General features: G+C 39.4%; 1 protein-coding gene across 7 annotated transcripts; it reads right to left on the bottom strand.

Annotated features, from left to right (window-relative positions):
* Nucleotides 1–230: 230 nt before the first annotated feature.
* On the bottom strand, nucleotides 231–22,106 carry sytl2b (synaptotagmin-like 2b). 7 transcript variants are annotated; one of them, XM_042487134.2, is made up of 20 exons: nucleotides 21,948–22,106; nucleotides 19,446–19,614; nucleotides 15,845–16,005; nucleotides 14,920–15,031; nucleotides 13,395–13,443; nucleotides 13,167–13,284; nucleotides 12,326–12,755; nucleotides 12,027–12,238; nucleotides 9,108–11,474; nucleotides 6,075–6,188; nucleotides 5,937–5,987; nucleotides 5,753–5,847; nucleotides 5,542–5,658; nucleotides 5,106–5,275; nucleotides 4,261–4,363; nucleotides 3,968–4,129; nucleotides 3,657–3,741; nucleotides 3,469–3,571; nucleotides 2,799–3,004; nucleotides 231–1,139 (listed from the first exon to the last, which is right to left on the bottom strand). In XM_042487134.2, exons 2-20 carry the CDS (start codon nucleotides 19,610–19,612, stop codon nucleotides 991–993), a joined length of 4,971 nt encoding a protein of 1,656 aa, XP_042343068.2. In that variant the 5' UTR covers nucleotides 19,613–19,614; nucleotides 21,948–22,106; the 3' UTR covers nucleotides 231–990. The 7 variants fall into 7 exon arrangements, with proteins under 7 accessions (XP_042343068.2, XP_042343071.2, XP_042343070.2 ...); XM_042487137.2 differs by having other exon boundaries at nucleotides 5,753–5,802; XM_042487136.2 differs by having other exon boundaries at nucleotides 13,167–13,269.
* Nucleotides 22,107–24,055: the final 1,949 nt, after the last annotated feature.

Here is a 24,055-nt window from a genome sequence, read left to right as displayed (position 1 = left end):
GAGAAATTGAGCTAAATTTATAAAATCATGACCTGATGATGCAGCTAAATTAGGGAAGGTAAGGGCTAAACCAAGTAGATTTTGAGATATTTCACAGGACTATTAAAAATTTAGACATGGTGCACCAACTTTCTAATCAAAACCAACATGTCACTCAGACAATCGGCAAGTTAACGTCTAAGCGACCACTGACATTTTTTCCATCACTAAATAAAAAATACATTTCAAAGTCGTTTTGCATTTAATTTATTTACTTTCACTTATGGTTAATATGATTAAGTGCAACAGTTTTTATGTCAGACATGCAGGTATGCAAATTCAATTTGATATAACAATACTGTCAAAATAAAAGTTAGTCACAAAAGTGTGGTTTTCAGAAGATACAGCTGGTTAAGTAAACATGTACATTTTTTTATTGTTCCCACTCTTTTTTCCATCACATGTTTACCTAATAAAAGCTCACTGAGATTGGATCTTGATAATTTGGCTCATGAGATATTTAGGGACTAAACATATAGTGTTGCACATTATGGCAAATAAATCACTTAACAAGACAGAATGGTGGACCTTCTTCATATTGTGTGAATTGTCAAAAGATGTAGTCAAAATCCAGCTCCTTGTTCAATTTTTTTCCCGGTGACATTCTTTGTTTGAACACCGTAAACAAACACAAAGACCAGCGGGTGTCTTAAATTTCTTCTTCATTATTTCTCCAAGAATAGCTCGAACTGTGCCAGTGTCTGGATTTATACAAAACTTACTCTCCATGGGTGTTTGTTTTCACCATTTAATGGAAAAGGGTGTTATACCTTTGGAGGGTAAAATTACAGCTGGTTGATTCCAGTTTTTCACTCCGATGTCTTCACTTTATTTTGTTTTTCATCAGGGTTTTGGAAGCTTTTCCTGACTGAATTTATATATTTATCTTTCATTTATTCTGTTTATATCTCACAAAGAATGTAGTGTATTTGCAGTTTGGTATACTTTGTCTTATTTGAAAGTAGTTTTTGCAGAGCTTAGCACTCTTAATGGGAGTACGTCCTCCACCCACTCATTCGGGGTGGTCATCATGCGCTCCCATAGGGCTGCCTCATAGGGAGTTGAGTCCATCCAGTCCACCGGTGCACCATAACTTTTGCCTACAGGAAGACAAAGAGACAAATACAAGCATTAACTAATAATTAATTAATAATTAATTACTAACTCGCCAACTAGTAAAGTTGCAGTTTACATTGATGTCCGTCCAGACTCGTTTTTATATATGTAGTGAAGACTTTGAAGGAATTCAATAAAAGGTGGACATGATTAGTGTCGCCAATTCAGTATCGAACCAAAAGTCTCCCCTTCTGCTCCTGACTTATGTGTTTATTTAGAAATGGCCAGAAAAGTTTTTTTTTTTATGATGTCGCAGTGAAGTTGACCTTTGACCTCTTGGATATAAAATGTTGTTATTTCACCATTTTATTCTATTAGACATTTGTGTTCAATTCTGTCATGATTAGTGTGTGAATTCTTAAGCTATGGCCCAAAACATGTTTTGTGAGCTCACAGTGACCTTTGACCACCAAAATCTTAATTAATTCATTCTTGATTCCAACTAGCCATGTGTGCCAAATTTGAAGAGATTCCCACAAGAGATTGCTGAGAAATCATATTAACTAGAATGAAACGTATGGATGGACAGACAACCTGAAAACATAATGCCTCCAGCCGTTGCAGTCATCGGCCCGGGGGCATTAAAAAAAAAAAAAAACCCAAAAACAAGCATTACACTTATCACATGGTTTCATTTAAGACAGTGTTTTAAGCTCAAAGAGGTCAAATTATCCAGTATTTCATAAACAAAGCAAACATTACAGAAAAATCTGTGAATTAAATCCAACGATTTGTATCAAGACATTGTTTTCTTCTTACTTTCTCCCCATAATTGATTTCATGACCTGGTAGATTTATCTTGTTGAAAGGGGCCCATCTGACCACTGGACCAAACTACAAAACTGTGTATAAAATGATAAAAACTACCTCCACCACAATCACCTACAGCAGTAAAGTGCTAAATGTGCATTGATACACCAGCATTAACAATCTAGTATTAAGTATGTAATATATTACTCACAGGGGCATTTTTTCTGCGCAGTCAAATTTTTTCCTTTGATGCTTTTGTTAAATAGAATTAAAAGAATTTTGAATGGATGACTTACTGTAACTTGTAACTTGTAATAGAATATTTTTTACATTGGTGTATTGCTGCAACAAATAACCATAAGATATTACTTTGGGATTAGGGAAAGGTGGTGGATATATTACTGACATTTTACTGACCTACTGAATTGATAAAATAAATGTCTAGATTACTCGATGATGAAAACGAATACAAGTTGAAGCCCTAAGTTGAGGTTATGCTAGATGAACACTAACCTCAGAAATTTAAGTTTAGATTTTGTCATTTGACAGACAATAATTCTCTGTATAAAAATCGTTCTCTCAATGTAAGTGAATAGATAGAAAGTAGTGCATTTTGATTAAGTGAACGAATTGGTGGCTCAGTGGTCACTGGTGTTACCTCACAATGAGATAACCCTGGTTTTAAACCTCACTTCTGCAAGATCTGCTCTTACAGTTTCTCAATTAACAGTTTTCATATCGCAGTAACAGCACATTATCTCCAGGAGGAGCAGTTTTCTATTATATATATCAAAGAATGCCATGCTTGAGCCAATGAGCACTTCCTCCACATGATCCAGACTTTTCATCAGTATGTATTTTGAAGTGAGATGGATCTCTCCCTCTATTAGTACCTGTTCCAGCGCCAAGCCTTAGGCCGCCCAGCAGATTGCTGGCAAGCCTGTCCCGGTCCCAGACAGTGAGCTCCACGCAGGCCTCTAATAGATCAGCCTCTCTGATGCCGTCGTACACCATCGTGTGGTTAAACGCAGGGTCCACTGTCCTCCGCAGCACACGCGTCTTCTGCCGACTCCTCCTGCTCGTGTCTGGCAGCACAAAGCTTGAGAAGAGGGGGAAGAGGAAATATGTTGATTAATACAGCAGGAAATAACCCTCAGTCCTTGAAAGACTTGTTTGACATTCTGGGAAATGCGCTTTTTTACTTTCTTGCTGAGTGTTTAATTTGAAGAACGATACTACTCTCATGTACGTCTATTTAATATGACGCGAACATTACAGCTAAGAATGGGTTAGCTCAGCGTAGCATCTTTATTGTTGTTGTTTTTTTAAATTTCCTTATTCATTATTATTATTATTATTATTATTGTTATTTTTTGTTTAATTTTTTTAATTTCTTGTTTTGTTTCTCATAGTCTTTTTGTGAAAGAAATCAATCTAATTTGCTCAGGGTTCAAAGGGTTAACAGACAGACTAAACTGGTATCAAACTTCTCATCTAACTGTCGCAAGAAAGCAGATAAGAGTATTTCCTCAAATGTCTTTCACCACGGCTTTTTGTGCATACCACTTAACATATGGGTCGATGGCGGCTCTGATTAGAGGCAGGTTCTTGCATTCTTTCACCCAAATGTGAACCTCTCCTGTGTTTGGAAGCCCTTTAATCGTTCCTTTGAAGAAGAAATACAAACCAATAATTCAAATGTGTATAAACCCCAAACATTTTTAAATAATAGAATAAAACTGTGTGCAGACCTTCACTGTGGATGATCTGTGGCAAGAAACGCAGGGCTAGTCTCATCTCTCCTCGACCATGTGATGGCTCTAGAGTGGGTGCGGTCTGAAAAATTTGAAAGGGTACAAATAACATAAATGGTAGATCCAAAATCCATCACGAAGCACCAGAATTCCTTTGTGCACGGGTCACACAATAACTACAGTGCATGTGATATAACAGCTCAAACAGACTCCGAGGAGGCCGAGCACATACTTAGATAACCTGCTGTTATTTGGTGAGAAAATAACCGCAGCAGATAAAGCAAGCCTGTATGTGTTTTTCTTTTTACCCTTGCTTTCAGGGCTAAGTAGTTCATCTGGGTGTGGTCAAAGTCCCACTTAGAGAGGTCCACGTCTACCTCGCCCAGGAAACTGTTCCTGCCAAAGGTGTCGTGATGCCAAACTGAGAGAATGAGCGTCTGGGTTCGAAGGTACTCCATGCGAACACGATACTGTAAGGACAGGGAAGAGCGAGCGGCTTTTGTTTGCTGATTCATCATGCTTGCCAAGTATTAAGCATTGCACTGTGGGAAAGTGTCTGTGTTGGTTTAGTACTGCTGGTTTAATATCTGTAGTTTCTTACTCTGAGGATCTCGTTGAAAGTTGGATTCAGTGTCTTCTTTTTGACAGATGTTTTCCTCTTCCCCAGATTAGCTTTGTCAGGAACCAGGTAGCTTTTGACGTATCTTTAAAAGCAAATAACAAACAAACAAACAAATCCCCAGCAACTTTAAGCACACCTTGAAGGTATAGTGGGAACTGTCAGTTACTGTTTGTAAAAATACATCTCATGCAAAAGTGAAAGTAAAAGCCAACCCTAGATTGAATTTGTCTGTCAGCGATAGCCGAGGAGGCCGGAGGCATTATGTTTTTGGGTGGTCTGTCCGTCTGTCTAGCACATTCTTGTGAGCGCCATATCTCAACAAGGCCTGGAGGGAATTTCTTCAAATTTTGCACAAACATTCACTTGGACTCAACAATGAGTTAATTCGATTTTGGTGGTCAAAGGTCAAGATCACACATTATCTGCAGATGACCTTGAGGGAGTTTCCTCAAATTTGGCAAAATACTATATGTAGCCCACCACACAATATTGGTTAATCAAGCAAGTCTTTGCATTTTCTCAGTTTTTTTCCCACTCAGGGCAGGTCTATCATACAGTTTGTAGACATGCACCAAATAGGCAGAACTAGTGTGTTTTCATAAAGGTAAGAAGGTCAAATGGTCACCTACGATGAATGACAGCGGGGGTCACCGCAGGAGTGGTGGATAGTTGTGTTGTGATTTTTTTAGTGATCCAATTTACATCATAGAAGCAGATGGCCCACAGTTTTTTTCACATTGTCTAATCTGGCACTGATTCAAATCAAATTTGGACACCACTGATATAGATATCTGATCCTAGAATATTTCAGGTACAGTACTCACGGGTCTGAACGGCCCCGCTTTGGGTCGACAGCAGCTAGGTCGTGGAGCTCAGCCACAAAGATGTGAAACTCTCTGAGCTTATGGATGTAGTTGATGGAAAACTGGATGTTTCCCTGAACGTCCACATTCCCAAAGTCCCCGCTGTACATGGTCATCACACTTCCACTCAGCTAGGAACACACACACAAACAAGTAGGCAAACTTTTTATACAATCATTCATAACTGTAATGATAACTGTCGGTGGTCATGTTGCACTCTGGGTAATGAAGGAGGGCGCCAGGCTTGGACGAGGAAGAAGAATGCATGGACTATAGAGATGATATCTCTGGCTCTTTGAGTTTTCAAAGCCAGTGGGCAGCACAGGTTAGAAGAGCAGTTTTTTAATGTGAAGCGTGCTAATGCGTTAGCGATGCATGCTGCTGTGTTTGAACATACAGAAGACGAAGTCGCCATGCCAGAGGAGCTGGTGAGGTTACTCAAAGAGCTGCTCATCATTAGTCTTCCATGGAGGTCACTGTCCTCGTAGATGGAGTCACTGTCTCTGCCAAGGTCCTGAAACACAGACAGCAGGCGCAGAAAGCTCTGTGCACAGGGATGCAGAGCAAGCTTTGACCGACAGGACTAAAAGATGCAGGGGTAGTTTTACCTCCTCTTGTAAGAATGAAGGAACTGATTTGCTCATCTTCTTCAGTTGCTCTAGATCCGAATATAAGGATGAAGAATACGATGGGATGGATGAAACTAGAGTGGTTGATTGGGAAGCAGAAGACACAATAGTTTGCAACTACTTGTAAAAACATCCGTAATGAAACATATTAGGCATGTTTTACCGTCACTAATGCGTCTGGATTCATCAGTTGGGTCTTGCCTTCGTTCTTGTCCTGTGGAAAACAATTGAAGTGAATCACAATTGCCAAATGATCCGTGCATATGGACATTTTGACATAGAGGTTTAGAAAAATGCTCACGTGGTGATAAGGATGCTGTGATGTCCTCCACACTTTTAGCCAGGCTTTTAGGCCGTGCTTCTGCTCGCCTCAATGCTTTCCTTACAAGGTCTAAGTCCTCATGATCATATTCCCCTGCAGTATGCATTAAAAAGGGAATAAAACTTACGACCTAATAGTTTTTCATTCTCATATTGGTTCATGCAAATAATTGACATGACTCCGAGCAGTGATTTTTGGACAACAGTGTGCAAAAATCTGAGTTGTTTTTTTAAGCTGTAGTGTGGTCTGAATGCAGATATTATTTGACTAGAGTAAGTTAACTGCTCACACTTGTATCTGTACTTATAATAAGGGCTGCTACTGACAATTATTTTCACGCTAGATTCATCTACACATTATTGATTAATGATTAATCAGTTGATTGAGACAATTAAAACATTTGGAAATTGTGAAATATGTCCATCCCAATCTCCACAAGCTTACGTGGCTTGTTTTGTTCAACCAACAGTCCAAAACACATTTACTTCATGGCAGAAAAAGAAAAGCAGTGAATTCTCTAATTTGCGGTAGAGCTTTTCTTCTCTGCCCAAACCCTAATAGGCCCGACCTGACCCACAAGTTTTAGGCCGGGTCTTTCATTTCCCCGGGCTTAAATCTGGTCAGGTTCATTGCAGTTTCCTGGTCTCTATGTGAATTAATGAATGCTTAAGCTTGACTGTCACTATGTTTGGTACTCTGCTGCTGGGCTCTGAATAACAGTATATTCCAACAGTGCACCAAATACATTACAGCTCTTAGACTTTTCATGAGCACATCCCTTGTCACAGATATCTGCTACTGTGCTGAAAAGACTTGACTGACTTTAGCTTGTAAAAACTTTTTTTTTCTATAGTGCGAATTCGGGTTTTTAATCAGGCTTAGACCCAGAACTGTTCCAGTGGTTTTGGCTTGGGTCAGGCTTGGTCAGAAATCATGCTGGTTCATGTAGGGTCGGTCTTGATCTTGATTGATTTTTGAGGCCTGATCAGAGCTCTAACAGGAGATCCCAGAGCCAGCAAATGCTATTTTTGCACAAACATGAAAAAAAAACAAAAACTAGAACAGCTGATTAATTTTCTTTTGAAAAGCTAAAAAAGGAGAACCGCAACGCAGTTTAAAATAATTACTTCAGTCAGTAACACATAAATGAATTTTTTTTCTTTCAAATTAAATTATCAAGTTCAGTTTAACATAACTGCTTAAAAAAACGAGTTAAGAAAACTTAATGAATTTATAGGGATTGAAGTAATTATTTTAAACTGGTTAACATTTTTTTCACTCAGTACACACAACATTGCATTTTTTTGGTAACCTGTGTAAAATAAGTCCATGAATGTACAAAATGCATAAAGATATTCCAAGGTATTCCAATCAGTATATATAATGTATGATATTAATTATGTAATTTGTTTGGCCATTGACTTGCATATTTTGAGTTTGATTTGACTCCTCTCCAAAAAAGACTTATTTTTCACTGGCATTTGCTAACATAAAATGCTTTGCACAATAACCAAACAACAATATATCAAATATGCAATTCATTAAACTCTGGAAATTGTATGTACTCGCTAAAATACAGTTTGAGGCACAAGTTAGTCCCCTGCCTCAAAGCTAAAGGGAGTGGACATGAAGCTGCTTAAATTGAGAGCTGCTGAAACACGTCTTTTATCTGTGTGGTGTCAGTGAAGCAAGGGCTGCAGAATGCACCGCCCAGCCCACAAATTAAACATGGGTAGCTGACTGCAGGTACACTGTTTATAGATATTTGCCTCTGCCAACAGAGATAACCCGACACGGACATGATATCAAGGATACTGCTGGATAGTGATAATAACTGTCCATGAGTCTGCAAACAGACAGCAGGAGTTGCACTACTTAAAAACAAATGTCTGTATTTTCAATCCATTGTTAGAATTATGTAGGATAAATATGAAATTTCAAAAAAGTGAAAAATATTTGTTAAATGTTGACTATATAGGATATTTAGTTTACTTTAATTCTTGACTTTCTTTTTTTTGTTCTCAAAATGTACAAGTTGCTTTGTCAAAAGTTGTTTTATTTTACTTTTACTTTACTTTTATTCCAAGCTTAGTATCATTCTCTGTCTGTGCGTAATACTCAGCATCTTAGTTCTTTAATATAAATGGAACAGCCTTTCATGTGATTAGAAAAATCTCTGCAATCTTTGTTTCTCTTTCTCTAAAAATACATTTAAATTTTTAATTGTATATTTTATTATATATCTGTATGGTACTGTTTTCTATTTACATGGGAAAACATTGTAAACGTTATTAGAATACTAAATACCAACTTTTAACTTACCAACATTTCACACTTACAACTCGTAATATACAACCTCTTAATTAGTGGCAACAAATGTCAAACTCTAATGTCAAATGACGCTCTAGGTACCCTACCAGTATCACATGCACTGTGTCTTTCCAAACTAACCTATTTTTACAGAAAGTGTGCAGTTTTCACTTGCTAAATGCATACAATCTCTTTTCGAAATTAACTTAGAATGTAGGTAAAAAAATTTTTTAGCTTTATTTAGGTTAAGGAAATACAAGTACATGGTTAGTTTAAAAAAATGGTGTGGCCTAAAAAAGTATGTTTGTTAACAATGTAAAATGAAGTCACTTGACATACATCACATGTCATGTGGCATACGTCACTAGTATAGCATGCTACACATACTCAAATATCACATTAAAATGACTCAATTTACTTTTGGTTTCATATGGGACACAAACAGTTGTCTCCCGGGTCAAAGTCTGGAGTTTGTTTGACACACCTCCACTCCCGCCCACCCACTGTGAACTTTTTTTCCCTTTTTATACTACAGCAGTTCCTCGGGTCATCTCAAACTGCTGCTAAAGGGTGCATCACTATCTACATACAGGACCGTGATGAAAATTGCAGTTTCAAGAGTTTCTTTACGGTAACATAACAGCTTAAGTTATTCGTACTACCCTGTAAAAAAAAACCAAAAAAAGTGAATTTAATGCTTACGGGTTGAACTGTTCCTCGAGGTGGGCCGGGTATCAGACGTGCTGCTCACAGATGACTCCTGACCCGCGTCTGAACTGCTGTAGTTTGTCCACAGAGGGCGCTGGCTTGTCTTGCCGCCCCTCCTGGTGTATCGCTCCTCGGAGCTCACTGGAGTGCTGGTCCTCATCGGCATGCTCACGTCAAACTCATACCCAGACTTCCTTTCTGGCCCCTCATCCTTCACAGCTGGGGCGAGGGAGGTGTGGACGCTGCTGTCATCTGTCATGCCCAGGTAATGCCGGTAGTCTTTTGGCACACATGCCCGTGCACGTGGTGTCAGAGTCTCAGTATCCTCTTGTGATCTTTTTGGCGAGGCGCCTTTCTCTGCATTCTGCCTCTGCTTTCTGCTGTGGGAGTGGACGGGGCTTACATCGATTATAAGCTCTTCATTGTCAGGAACGCTCAGAGCGAACATGCTAGTGGCACGACGCATGGAACTTCCACGACTACTCGAATTGCTAAAGCTGTCTTTTCTGCTCTTTGGAGAACGAATCTCTCTTCCAGGGCTGCTTACTACTTTTGTGGATTTCTCCTCTTTATTTGAGTCTTTAGAGCTCCTTTTGGACTCAGCTGTCGTATAATGAGACAGATTGTTTTTGCCGCCATTCATTGCTCTTGACCCCGGTTGTCTATCATGAGGCAGCTTTGATCGATTCGGAAGAGGTGGAGATGACCTCATGAGAGCTGGTCGTGTTGTCTCTGATATCTCTGGGTCACCACACTTTAACTCCTGAGATGAAAGCTGAGATTTTATCGGCTCTTTCCTCTTTGGACTTTTGGGTTTGTCAAAGGGAAATGGTCCCTTGTTATCTGATGTTGCATCACCCCAAAACTCACGCAGAGTATTAAATTGTGCTCGGCTCGTGCCCAGATTAGGGGACGACTTTTCTATTCTCTGATTCAAAGGAAGAACAGTAAAGTTAGGATGATTTCTTGCCGAGGGGTCCTCATCACTGTCATAATCGTTTCCAACTGACGTCAGATCAAACTCCGACTTTGTGTATCTTTTATTCAGTTTTGCCTGATTTGAACCACGAGCGACTCTACCATCCCCAAGAGCTTTAGGTTTCCCAGTGTAAAATGTAGGCTTGTTCCCCTCCTGCTCCCAGAAAGATTTGAGCTGCTTTATCTTCTCTGCAGTACTTTCTTGATGCGATATGCTCTGTCTGTTTGAGCGAGGACTATTTAGTCTGTCTTTATCCTCCTTTCGTTTAGGAGACATGCTTGATTGCACATTTTTATCCTCACTGTCCCTCGTCTTTACATCTTCACTTGAAATTTGTGCTCTGGAGGTGACTTGTATATTGCCTTTCTTGTAGTCCATGTAGGGGCTATTTTTGGATGAACAGAACTTATCAGAGTCCAGATCCATCTCCAGCTGAGATACAGGAACAATTCTGGACAGTTCGTCTTGCAGTGTGGTTTCTCTTGATTGGGAAATACTGTCAGGTTGTGGAAGGTTGATTGGTGTTTTAGGCTGTGGACTTACACATAAAATCTCTGTGTCTGATTCTCTTCTGTCAGCTATCTGTCTGGCTGCTGATTTTAAATAATCTGAGTTGTATTTTGGGTCATAAGTATTCATAACCAGACTGTCTACCTCTTGGTTATTATTTAACTGTGCATCGTCCCCATTATTTTTTTGGTCCGTATAATAAATTCCCTTCTCATTGTATATTCCGGGCACAGAGGGCATATCAGGTGCTTTGTAAGGTTTGTTCACTCTCTTCTCGTCTTTCTCTGCTGAGAGATGAACAGGTTTTCGTCCTTTGTCGCCAGGTGTGTTTGATTTGCTGATAAGAATTTTAGGTCCTGGATTGCTTTTCTCCCAGAATGACATCAGATGAGAGATTTGGGGTGGTTGGCTTTCATCCGTATTATCTTTAACTTCTGCTGGCTGCATTCTTTCTCTGTTATCCTTGCTACCGTCTTCTTGTGTTTCGATCACTTCCCTGTTGCCTGTTCTGTCTGTTGCTCTTGACTCCAAAGCCTCAGTGGTCTGTCTTTGTAAGGGATTTCTCCTCATTTCAAGAGTTTCATTCTTTCTATCACTTATTATATCCCCAACATCCTGTCGTAATGAATCTTCACCTCTGCTGATTTCTGTATGTTTAACAGAGCTCTTTGTGACCTTTGGACCATCATCTTCAAGGCTGTCTGTGCTGCGGTTGAACCAGTCCAGCACCTTGGCAATGGAGTCCTCATCACCAGTGGGACTGGTGGACTGCGTGGATAATTGAAACGCGTGTTTCTGACTTGATTTCTTCGGCACTTGCTGATCAGACTTATCAATGAAGTTGAGATCATAAGATACTGGTGGTTCTGGATCTGAAATGAGAGATATGGATACACAATAAAATAAATCAGAAATCTGGGAGATACGTGTTTCGATGCTGCGTCTGTTTTGCCTCATTTCCTAAGGGCTTTCTCTTTAATTAACCAGACTAAAGCCTCGTTTTCACTAAGCAGTGCAGTTCAGTGTTTTACACATCAGAATGGTTATTCTTGTAAATAATTGTGGATCGAACCAATAGAATTTCAGTCCAAGAAAAGTCTTAGGGGTCACAAGATTAATTACTTAATTAAAGAAACAAGAAAGAAATATTATTTGTTACATTCAAAATGATGCCTGTTTTTTTTTTCCTGACTTATCTCTGTGTTTGCTTTTTTCTTTGGAAACATTGCAAACTTTTGCTTTTTGAAACCTCTAAAAATCCTTAAAATGAAACAATCCTGATAGATAAAGTCACTTTTGAAGTTGAATTGCTTAGAAATCAAGTAGCCATTGCTTCATTTTATGTATTATGGCAGTTGACATTTGATGCAGAGTTAAAACATACTTTTTGCTACAGTAGAGTTATTTCCTGTTGTTGAACTTACCCACAGTGCTTTGGGGTAAACTCAGCTCTTCCTGCCTCGTTGCTCCTCCTACGCTGCTGTTGTTTCCTCCGTCTGAATCCTGAATGCTGCCGGTTTGCAGAACGACAGTGTTCAACGCCTCATATTCTCTTTGTGTCGAATCATCTCGTGCATTGTTCTTCTGTGGGATCTCTCTGTCTGTTGACGCATCACTCCTCGTGTATGTGGCTGGTCTGAAATGATGCAGATTGTGAGTTACAGTGAAAAGATAACAAAAACGTATTACAGTTTTGGGGTTACTGAAGTAATCTTCCACTAACCGGTCTCTTGTTATAGAAGCTAGGTTCCTTTCTCTCTCCACACTGGAATTAGACGAAACCTGAGATACATCACAAAGTGGCTGCTGGGAGATTTCATCTAGAGGTTTGGATGGCTGAGCAGACTGAGATACTTGATAAGAAACATCACTTTTTTGAGACATTTCATCTTGGCCCTTCAGGCAGGACTGGTTAGAGCTCTCACTGGACCCTCGCTGGAGGCTCCGTCTTGGGGCGGGAACAATCCCCACTGACCCTCCCTGAGTGTCTAACACCAGGTGGGTGCTTTCTAACTGACAAGACGTTTGTCTTGAGAGAAATGTCCTCTTCTTTGGCACTGGTCTGAAACCTACAGAGGAGCCCTCTGATGTGACAGAGCCCCCTGAAGTCTGACTCGCCTCTGCTGGTTGGATCTTCAGTGGAGATATGGGCTCTGAGGGAAACGACAGAAGAAATTCATTCATATATTATTATTACATTATTACAAAACAAAACGGGTCAGTTTCTCTCTGTATTTTGTTACATGTTCACTCATAGGTTCGTTTTTCGGCTCAGTATGCTTCATGTTGGTTTTTTTTTCTTAATTATGTTTGATTATCTTATTTTTTATATTTTTACATTGTTATTATTGTTTGGTTTTCTCCTTAAGTTGAGAGAAGGTTTATTTGTATAAGCCTGTGGCTTCTTGACATCTTATGACACATTGGATGTGCAAGTACAGAATAATTGAAAAAAATAACAAAGTCTCAGACTAAGACTTCAGTTTTGTGCTGCTGTCTGATCGCACATTTTTTTTGTGGTCAAACTCTACCTCACAGCCCCATGAATGTGCTTCAGGTCAAACCTGTCACAGATGACTCCTGGTCTCGGCTGATTGGCGTGTCATCAACATTTTCAGGTGGCTCAACAACAATAAGGGAAGCGCGGTTGAAAGGGTTGTGCCTCGGCTTGAAAGAAAAAGACTATAAATAATGTTTAACATTACAAGGGCTGTAAATCACTAAAACAAGGTTGCACCAAAAGGAAGGAAAAACATTTATGTAGAAAGGTTGATCTGTTTTGTAACACATACCGTTCTTGGAGAGCGGACCGTTGAATTTAGATTTTCTTTTTCTGCATCGCTGTGGGAAAAACAATTGAAATGTTTAGTCAGGAAAGAATTTAAATTAAATCTGATGCCCTATAAAGCATCAGATTAAGTGCAGTTTAACTCGATGTGCCTGCTAATAAACATCTTGGCAGCATGGGTGGATTACTGAAAATTTCCCTCGCAGAGAAACGTATTGAACAGAAAGAGACTCAAAATGACCACAAAGAGACACAAAACGACTACAAATAGATGCAAAAATAGCTTCAAAGATACATAAAGAGACTGACAGTGACAATAAAAACAGGCAAAACAACCACAAAGAGATGCAAAGCAAATGCTGAGACTCAACTTTCTACTAGGAGACCCAGAACACTTACAAAAGACATACATTTACTACAAAGAGACATAAAAAAATGTACTCACTAAGAGACATTAAAGAACTGCAAAGAGTTGTAAAACAACAACAAAAAGAGGCAGAACAACTACGAACTCTGTGATTTCTTGCTTCTATGTAGAAAGGTGATGGGGCCTCTGGATGTCTGTGCCCGGGCAGCCATTGTCTTATAATCCGCCCATGCTCAGCAGCAAAGTTTTTTTTCTCCAAAGTATACCGTAGTGTGCATGACTGGGGCTTGCTGACTCGTAAATAACACTCATATCAAAGAGAAAGACCCAACCTGACTGACCAAAAGTATGAAAGAGCACTCGATAAGATTAACTCACAATATCTAGCATTTTCTGGGTGAAAAAGATGATTCATATTACCGGGAAGCAGTCTTAATTTTTTGATTGCATTTAAAATTCATGTGATGCTGTAATAGAAACCCAGGATCTACACTGCAGAGCCTCCAGTAGCATTATCAAGCCGTAAATAGAGTTACGACAATTACAGTTTTGAGTCTATTCTGTGTTTAGGAAATATGTAGCCCTCTATGCAAAATACAGCAGTTTGGCAAATAAAATATTGACCCAATTTGGTACAAAGTTAATTAAATAATCTGATAGACAAAGCAGCACACTGTAAACACATTTTGTCATAGTAATCCTGTTACTTTGACAACATTTCTGCCTCTTCTCATTCCGAGGCATTATGCTGAGAGCTCTATTGAGTTAAACACTTTGCTGACTTTGCTGTTAATCCTTGAATATGTCAGACCACATCCTGCAGTGTTGTGAGCTGGAGCTGCTGTCGGCCTATAAAACAGACAAATTCCCAGTCGGCAGTCAGCACCACCTATGTTTACACAGGTTGAGTCACAAGACACCACACACACTGCACACACTTAAAAAAAATACTGTATACACTGATAGTCAGGAAAAGCGTGAGAGAGAAGCCGCTCCAGTATTTCAAATGTATCGAGTTATTTCTGTCTTCTGACGCATACGGTGGCACACCATTCCTCAGACCGCGCTGAGCAATGCCATGGTGGTCAATAAGGGAAAAATAAAATGAAGAGGCAAAAGACAAACAGTTAGGTAAATTTATGAATAAGAAAGGATAGTGTACTTGATTTTCTGTGGCTGTAGTCCTTCAAAACATCTGGCAGGTTTCGGCGGAGGGACACCATCTGAACCTTGACTGCTGGGTGTTTTAGATCGTTCCATTCTGAGAGAACCGTCTGCAACAGAGGAGCCAAGTTTACAGGGGCTTATATTCAAAATATTCTTTATTTTTAAATTCTGTATTATTTGGATTGTGGGCAGACGTTCCAGCTTAACAAAAAGTAAACAAAACCAACATGTTCATACAGATATTTCACATATAACAAAAAGCAAGAAAGTAACTCCATCTCATTCAAGAAAAGACGATAAAGAAAAAAAAAATTTAAAAAACATGTGCCAGAAAAAACATACATCCAGCCTTCAGCCCATGACTAAGCTTTTGCAATTGTATGTCATTTTAAATAGTCAATGAATGGATGCCAGATTTTAGTAAACTTATCAGCCAAAATGTATCCTCCCCATCTGTATTATTACAACCACCTCGTTGAGCCATTTCTGGAAGCAGGGAGGTCGGATGAGCCCCATGTTTGACCTCCATATGTTTGTAAACCTTTGAGTAAAAATCTAAAAGTTAAATTTTCTACTGTTATCCAGCAAAATGTTTTATCCTTAAACCAACGTTTAAATCCAGTATTTTCACAAATCTTGCTGCTTTACTCTTCTTCTACTCTAATCTTCTCTTCTATAATGTACACTAAGTCCACTGTGGAGGCCATGTCAGTGCAACGACTGGATTTGAACTTTGGTTTTGCCCCGGGGAAACATTTCATCCTTCAAGGCAAACAGACAACATCTCAACAATTGTGATAATACCTCTGAAGATATAACCTGCTCCTGAATAATAAGTTTAAACAGTGCTCGGTTCACCAATGGAGCCAGAACATGTGTGTTAATACAAGCCCTTTGTAAACAGTGTAGAACGAACACACCTAGACCAGCTTTCCTCTGTTTCATGGAGGCCAGGATGATCTCTGAGCCGTGGATCTTGTCCATGTGTCTGCGAGACTTGGCCTCGTAAAACCACTCTCCAGTCAGGTACTTCAGCTCAGCGTCCGACTGCGAGCCGTTATCCAGTAGTTTCTCCAGTCTCCTGGAGAGGAATAACAAAGGAGACGCATGTACACAATGCTTAAGTCAAGATGTTTTTCTGCACTGTCACAAACTGTAATATAAAGCAGCTTGTTAGTTCTAGCTGAGTGGCATTTCTCACTGAATGAAAGTTATTGAAAACAGGATATTCAGAACATGCTCTGTTGTGAATGAAAATATACTAGACAATGCTTACTTTAGGCTGTGCTAAATGGAGAATCTGACACCTTTTTGATTCGGTTTGAGCAGCACTTATATTTAAATATGAGGTGAAATATGAAGCTAAAGGCAGACAAAGAAGAGAGAAACTACAACAGGGTGAATGGAAGTATTTCACGCTGCATGAATGAACCCAGCTTGTCACCATCGATGTTAGACATTGATATTTGGTTGAATTTATGTTGTGACGTTGAGTGATCACGACTCAGTGTCAGGATAGGCGTCTAATGGAAACGTCTATTTGACGTAGAATGGGGCAACCAATAGCTCACTTGTTATAGTGTCAACCCCATGTTGCCTGAGTCCTTGGCAGTGGCGCAGGTTCAATTCCAACCTGTGGCCCATTGCTGCATGTCATTCCCCCTCTCTGTCCCCCTTTACAACCCTGCCTCAGTCCCAGCTAATCAGCGATTGGTTGGTAGCTATTGGTGGTAGGCACACAGGCACCCTCAGCAGCATTATGACATTTACTGGGAAGCGTCTTTTTCTGACGCTGCTGGCAACAGCTGTAGTATAAAGATTGAAAAAGGGACTGGAGGGATGGCTCATACAAACTCTGGACTTTCACCTGGGACCTCGCTGTTTGTGTCCTGTGTGTCAATAACAACGTATTGTGCTAGTATAGGTAGCCTGCTATGCTAGTGACGTATATCACATGACATATTTCATGTGACGCTACTTAACGTTAGTAATAAACTTATTTTAAGCCAAACCAGGAAGTTTTTTTTAAAAAAACAAACTATGGGCTTTTGTTAGCTAAACCTAAGGAAGTAAACCATAGTGTTTTTCCTACATTGTAAAAAATACAGTGTATGCAAGGAGCGGTTACTGTTACTGAAAACTGAAGTTTATTTTGTAAAGACACAATGTATTTATCCCCAGACATCCAAAACTGGTACTGTGGAGGTTCACTAACCAAGAGTCAGTGTTTGGGGAGTTAGAATGAGAACATGTTGCCATTTCCCGTCACACTCCAGCTATTCTATAATAAAAAGCAACAATAAAAATCTAAATAATAAGATAATAATAATAATAAATAATATATAGAATATTGATGTCAGATGATGTTGATATTTTGTTTCTTTTAAGTTGGTTAAGTAACTGAAACTCAGTCTTTCATATATCTTGTGCTAATTATAATGTAGAACAATGACAGTTCGCACAAAACCCAACATCGACAAAACCTCTTAGTGTTTATATTACGTACAAACAAAGTGAAATTCTAACGTTATTAGACATTTGAAATAATTGCCAACCCAATTTTCATTCCAATCAAAATGTAATCTCTTTCTGGCGTCACACTGACGTTTGAATTTCTGCTCAACTTGATGTAGTTTTTTACTTTTTTATTTGATATATTTTATTCTATTACTGGTTGTTTCATCTGTTGTCTATTTTTAATCTTTTAGAACATTTTCAATCTCCTGAGGCACTTTAGGAACTCAGTTTAACAAAGTTAAATCTTATATTTAATATTACTTTTATGACGCAAAGTATCTTTGCTGCTTCCCTTTAATACTCCAACACCAGCTTTACATAGTTGCACATGATCTGTCTGAAGGAAGGAATTCAGAAAACATTCCCATCAATCTCAAATTGAATCAAAGGGAAGTGACCGCTCTAACTCGTCTTTCCTCTTGACAGAGAAGCACAGCGGTCATGTGAATAAAGAGTAGCACATTATTACAGGCTGTTGGCTTAATCCTTTTACAGCAGACCAGCCGAGACACAGCCAGCATTCAGCCTCCTGCTGATAAAAAAAGTGTCTGGCCAATTCCATTAAACTCACAATGAAAAGCACATTGTTTGAAGACATTCTTTACTCTTGTGAATGAAATGAAACACGTCTTCAAAGAGGATTTTTTATGTTAGTTTACAAGCATGACTGCATTTTTATTGGGAAAGAAGAAGTTTTTCTTGCGTTTCTGCACATGGGAGGGATCAGGAAAGATACTGCCCCTTTTGTTTGTCTTAACAAGCCTTGAATATACACTAAGAGGAATGTTTGACCACTCCCAGAGGTGCTTGGGGACAGCTGATTTTAAATATAAGCTAAATTTAGGCTGTCAGGCATCACGCTCGTCACAGGTGAGGTGTCTCTCATCAGCGAGGCCTTTAAGGGTTTCTATTCTTGTCCATCAGAGCAGCATGATCCTCTCTCATGAGTGAACATCAACTTGGCTGTAATCTAACTGCCCATCTCACATTGAGGTCTCTCAGTGATGGACGCGAAGTCTGCATCCGGCCAAGCTGTTATTGTGTTATTCCATTATGGACCTGACAAGTATTATTTTGCTCCAGCATGCTTACTGTCCCACAAAGACCCCTTTTCACAAAACAGGCGATAGGACTAATCATTAAAATGACATTAGCTTAAATGTCACCCGCAACATGTCACCTCATGTCAAATAACTCGAGATGGATGCAGACATCAACTGCAGCAACCAACTTGAAGGTCAAGTGTGTAGTTTTTTAGGGGGATATATTGGCAGAAATTGAATGCAGTGTAATAAGAGTTTTTTCTTTGGTGGATAATCACCAGAAAATAAGAAACATTGTGCCATCAATACCTTAAATTAGCCATTTGTATCCACATAGGGAGCGGTCTTTATCCACAGAAATCGCCATGTTGCACCACCATGTTCCTACAGTAGCCCAGAACGGACAAACCGAACACTGGATCTAGATAGGGCCATTCACATGTTTGCTCCGCCCACTGTAGTTAGCCGCCCCTCCGAGACAGGAGCCTTGGAAAAATACTAATTCTTAACGTGAAATTGCTTTATTCAATGTTTTTACTGTTGTAAATCACCTGGTCTATTTGTTTTGGCGAGGAAGAGACCTCTGTGGATAATTTGACTTGTGGTAAACGTCTGAATCTTAAACTGTCGGAGAAAAAAGATGAGCGGCATTAGCAGGTGCTAGGCTAAAGGTCCTTCTCCGACATGCTGAGTTCATGAAACTGCTTTATTCAATGTTTTTACTGGTTGTAATCACCAGATCCATTTGTTTTGGAGAAGAAGACACCTCTGCAGACATTGTGCTGCTGGTAAAAACCTCCTTGACAAAAAACTAAAGGAATGCTAAGAAGGAGAGGGTTCAGCTGGTACAATCTGAAATGAAAACCTTACCTCTAGATGTCACTAAATCACCACAAATCTGTTCCTTCAAAAAAAAAAAAAAAACAACTGAAGGATGTCAGAAGCTGACACATATTCCTACCTGATTCTCTCCTCCTCAGCCTTCTTCAGTTCGGCGTCCCTCCTCAGCACCGTCATTATCATCCCCTGCTCCTCCTCCGTCAGGTGGCTCAGGTCGATCATGGTTCCTCCTCTCAGCGGGCAGGTGTTGAAACAAGCAAGTATGGAGCAGCCACCGGCTGGATCCATCACTGTCAGGTAAGTCATATATTGACAAATTCACATTGTTAGATCCTAAAAAGCTGTCATATTTTACAGTCTACAGCTGCTGTTTGGTGAGTCGTTTCTAAAATAAGTGACCAAAACCACAGCATGACATTCATACATAACCATCAAATTACTGTGACTTCCTACCAACAGGCCTCTGAAACATCTGCAACACCTGAAGCCTTTCCAACAATTCCACCAAATGATTGTAAAGTGACACGTGAATTATTAGCTACTTTATTGGTTCAGAAACAGTGGTGGAAGGAAACTAAGTAGATTAACTCAAGACCATACTCAAGAGGTACTTGCATTTTACTGTATCCATGTGATGTTACGTTATTCATGTACTTCACAAAGGGATATTTACTTTTACCACTCTATGTCATATGATAGATACAGTAATGCCACTCGTTACCTGACAGATTTTACATAAAAAAAACCCTATGATGAGCTCATAAAATACAACAAACTGGTGGCTTCCAATCATTTTGGCTTGGGACAACCTACAAATAAAAGGAGAGGTGACTTCTTGGGGCCTTGTGCCACATTTCTGATGTCCACAAATGGAGCTACAAGTGAAGCATAGCTTCTCAACAAACTTCTCAGATTGTGTCATTTAGGTAAACTTTTTAGGCCAATTTTTGACACAATATTTCACACACAAAAAAAGAACTTTGTTCTATCGGCCATTAATTATCATATGACCCCTCAGATTCATATTGTGACCCTTTGGAGGAGCCCGAACTTCAAGCTGGGAATCACTGGACAAAACGGTGTAATGCTGCTCACGCATCATGCAACTGTGTTAAAAATCTAACAATTTCATGAAATATAAATAACTTCTTTTACTTTAGATACTTTAACTACAGTTTTCTCATGGTACTTATGTACTTAAGAAAAGGACCTGAGTACTTCTTTCACCACTGCTTCTACACCATAAGCTACGCTGTTTAAATATATCCCGTGTGCTACTTTTGCGTGTTTATTTAGGGAGCTGGTTGTTGAAGCAACAGGTAGGAGTTCTATAGACAAACTGACTGAATAGTTTTGTTTGAGAGCAACCTTTGATCAGCCGCAACAACGTCACAACTGCTGGTGTTTTCACCTCGTGAGTCTGTGTGTCATCATAGATAAATGTGGTCCAGGTGACACCAATTGTAACGGGAACACGGAGCGTCTAAACCCCCTCAAGATGCAGTCACAAAATTAAACAAGTGTGTGCTTGTGATCACAGGGAAAGTCAAGTTCAAAAATGAGTGTAGACGGAGCAAAGTGGCCAGAGGAAGGGGGTAAGAAGCAGGAAGGGGCCGTTGCCTGTCCACATTTACGCCCCTGGTCTACTTTGCTTCAAGTTGTGGATTGCTGGAGTGATCCCATCTCTAGATGGTCTCTAGTTATCTTTGTTATACAGCGCTCGACAGTAAAATGATACAGCGTCTAAATCATACATGTCTTTGTGCAGCTTCAGATTCTCCGATAAAAGCGAACAAGCTGGGGAAAACGTTTGGTCTACAAGTTATTCTGTCTTTAGTACACTCAATTTAATTTAGCTTATTATGTTTCCTGTCAAATTTGACTTTATTGAACATGTATTAGTTTTTACCAGTGTCCAGAACTGAATAAATCTTTACCTTGAATATTAGAGTAGTTTAACTTGTTTTTACATAAGTTCCAGAATAGGTTGTCATAAGTAAGGGTTAGAAATAGGTTAACCCAGCATTGAGGCATGTACTAAGATCTTTCACTCATCTAAAAGTAGTAATAAGATAAAAATTATACTCAGCCATGCATTCAAAATGTTACTTAAGTAAAGGTACAAAGGTTCTAGCAAAATATATAAAATACCAAAAGTAAAAGTACTCAATATGTAGAATAAAAGAATAATTTATATTACTGCATCACAATGTTCAATGCATTAATGAGTTCATCACTTTTATTCTTGCAACCGGTAAAGGTAGGACTCATCTAGTTCTAAATACTGCAGTATGGCAGTAGGTTATAATTTAAAATTATATACTGCCTTGTAGCTTAATCTATAATATTGAATCATAATCTATTAGTTTCTTTGTCTTTTTTTCATCTGAATCTATAAAGTAACAAAAATTATTTTTAAAAAGTAGTGTGATAAGAAGTACAATATTTCCCCCCGAGATTAACTATAAACTGAGTTACATTCCTCCACTGTTAAAATCATGTGACGTATAACATTTTCTGTTATATTTTTTAGCCCAAACTTTAGTGTTAATTAATACGGTAAAGCAAAGGTTTGTAAAACTGACACAAGTTTACCTGCAATGACTCAGAGCGTGTTTCCTACCTCACAGGATGCCTCCAGGCTGGTAACAAACGGCTCCTGTAACTCCCATCCTCATGTGTTAACAGACAGCAGCTGAAGTAGGTGTTGAAGTCTTTTCTTCTTCCACAGATCTGCTGCCGGATGAGCTTGACTCCCCGGACAGGAGCTGAGGACAGGGGGGCGGACTCTGTGTGGAGATGGGGAGGACCTGATGTGCAGCAAGCAGCTTTTTTCACTCAGGTACGTTTGTCATCCGTGCTGTGATGACAGGTGGCGTCCAGCAGGTGTCCTCAGTCTCCACGTGTTGATATCAGCAGTGTGTTTGCCAAAAGGGTGTGAACATCCCCACAGACGGGCAGGCAGGCCGGGAGAACCTGCGGTATCTCAAACATGCTTCATTGCCCGCAGTACAAACAAGTTTGGCCTTACAAATGTGTTGAAAGTACACAGGCAGTATTCCCACTGTGACCCTGATTCGTCTTGATCACTTTTTAGATACCTCTGTGGTTTTGTTCCCTGCTGGTTTGTTTTTCATCCGAGGACAAACAAAAACAGCTGGAAACCAAACTCTGACAGGAGCTGGGGAATCCTCCTTGGTGTCCCAGTTTTTAAATGGTGGACTCCATGTGGGACACTGCTCTCTTAGGTCTTGTTGAGAGATGAGTTTATCTTCTGGATGAATAAACTGTGAATTAGGCCACTGCATGATTGTGCGAGTGGTTAAAAACAAAACAAAACCAATTTAAATAAGAGAGAAAAACTTTTGGCATGAGAACATTTTTGGCTTGTGCCCTGCCAAAATAGTGCAGAAAGTGGGAATATTCATGTTATATAAAGAATATAAAGTTCATTTATTAATATGTTTGCTTTCTTACTTTTTTGGTTATCTTTACTGTTAGGGTTTTTTTTAGTGTTGGAATATGTGTGTTTATGTGGGAACTGACAGGATTAAACTGTGTGAATTTTCCTAATATTCCCAAAATATCCATTTGATAATTAGCAGCTTGAGTTGGTGAAAGTAGACAAAGAGTGTATGTTGACCTATTAATCGACAATATCTACAATATTGATAAAAATTATTAATTGGAGTCATTTTTTTTTTAATAGAAAAATCCAGATATTCTCTTATTTAAGCACCCCAGATGTTGGGCTTCAGGTAATTGTGATATATTGTCCATTAACTGAGAAAACAATCTGCATTTAGCTACAACCTTAGGTGAAAGTGCCTACTGTTTGACTGGACAAACCTCAGGTATGGTTTATCTTAATTTAGTTAAATGTCCATTGTGTGTTAATGTATCATTGCCAGAAACTAAGAACTGTTGTGTTTTTGTTACCCTACAATGAGCCATTTATATCCACTTATAGAGCGGTTGGTATTCCACAGAGTTCAGCGTGTTGTAGAGAGGCTAATAAGCATGTTTGCATTGCAAGTTTTAGTTCTGCAACTTCACCACTAGATGTGACTAAATCCACTTTGATTTTAAATTTGTCTAGGAATGTGGTGATCACAGATCTGCACACCTACAGCATAATATCACGGTGACTTTCCTGTGTGGACTCTTTTAAGGCCTGTCTTTTTTCAGCTATTTAGTTCACAAGGTGCAGTTTCCTGAATTACTTTGTATGTAGTCCCCACACAACGAACTGAGGTAAGATGGTAACGGTGTAAACAGAGAGGGGGAGGAATGAGAGGCTGGGCGGGGCCCAACAGCTCCTGGGACCCCCAAGACATACTGAAACCCAGGCTGAAAGCCAATGATAGAAAGTCTGTGTTATGCAGTTTCCTTAATTTATAATATTTTAAATGAGTAATAATCTTCTTTTGTATGTTGTATAATCTTAAACCATAGACTGAATTAATAAAAGGTGCAGCCACTATCACGTCGACCACCGGTTTGTGGACTGCTGCTTTGAAGCCTCTAGTTCAACAATTTGGCTGCCGCCATCTGGGCATTTTGGAGCCAGAAGTGACCATATTTGAGTGAAAGTGTGTGGCATTTGGACACTTTAACATGGAGGTCTATGGGGATTGACCAAGCCCCCAGAAAGTGTACCGGGCGTTTATGCAAATTTTACATAGTGGCCAAAATTGGAATTACACCGTTACGCCTTTTGATGACCTCTAA

The sequence above is a fragment of the Plectropomus leopardus genome, chromosome 6 (assembly GCF_026936395.1).
Source record: "Plectropomus leopardus strain MGB_pleo_1.0 chromosome 6, ASM2693639v1, whole genome shotgun sequence".
Taxonomy (NCBI): Eukaryota; Metazoa; Chordata; class Actinopteri; order Perciformes; family Serranidae; genus Plectropomus; species Plectropomus leopardus.
Note: the sequence above shows the minus strand (reverse complement) of the source record. Positions and strands in the feature narration are given on the sequence as shown.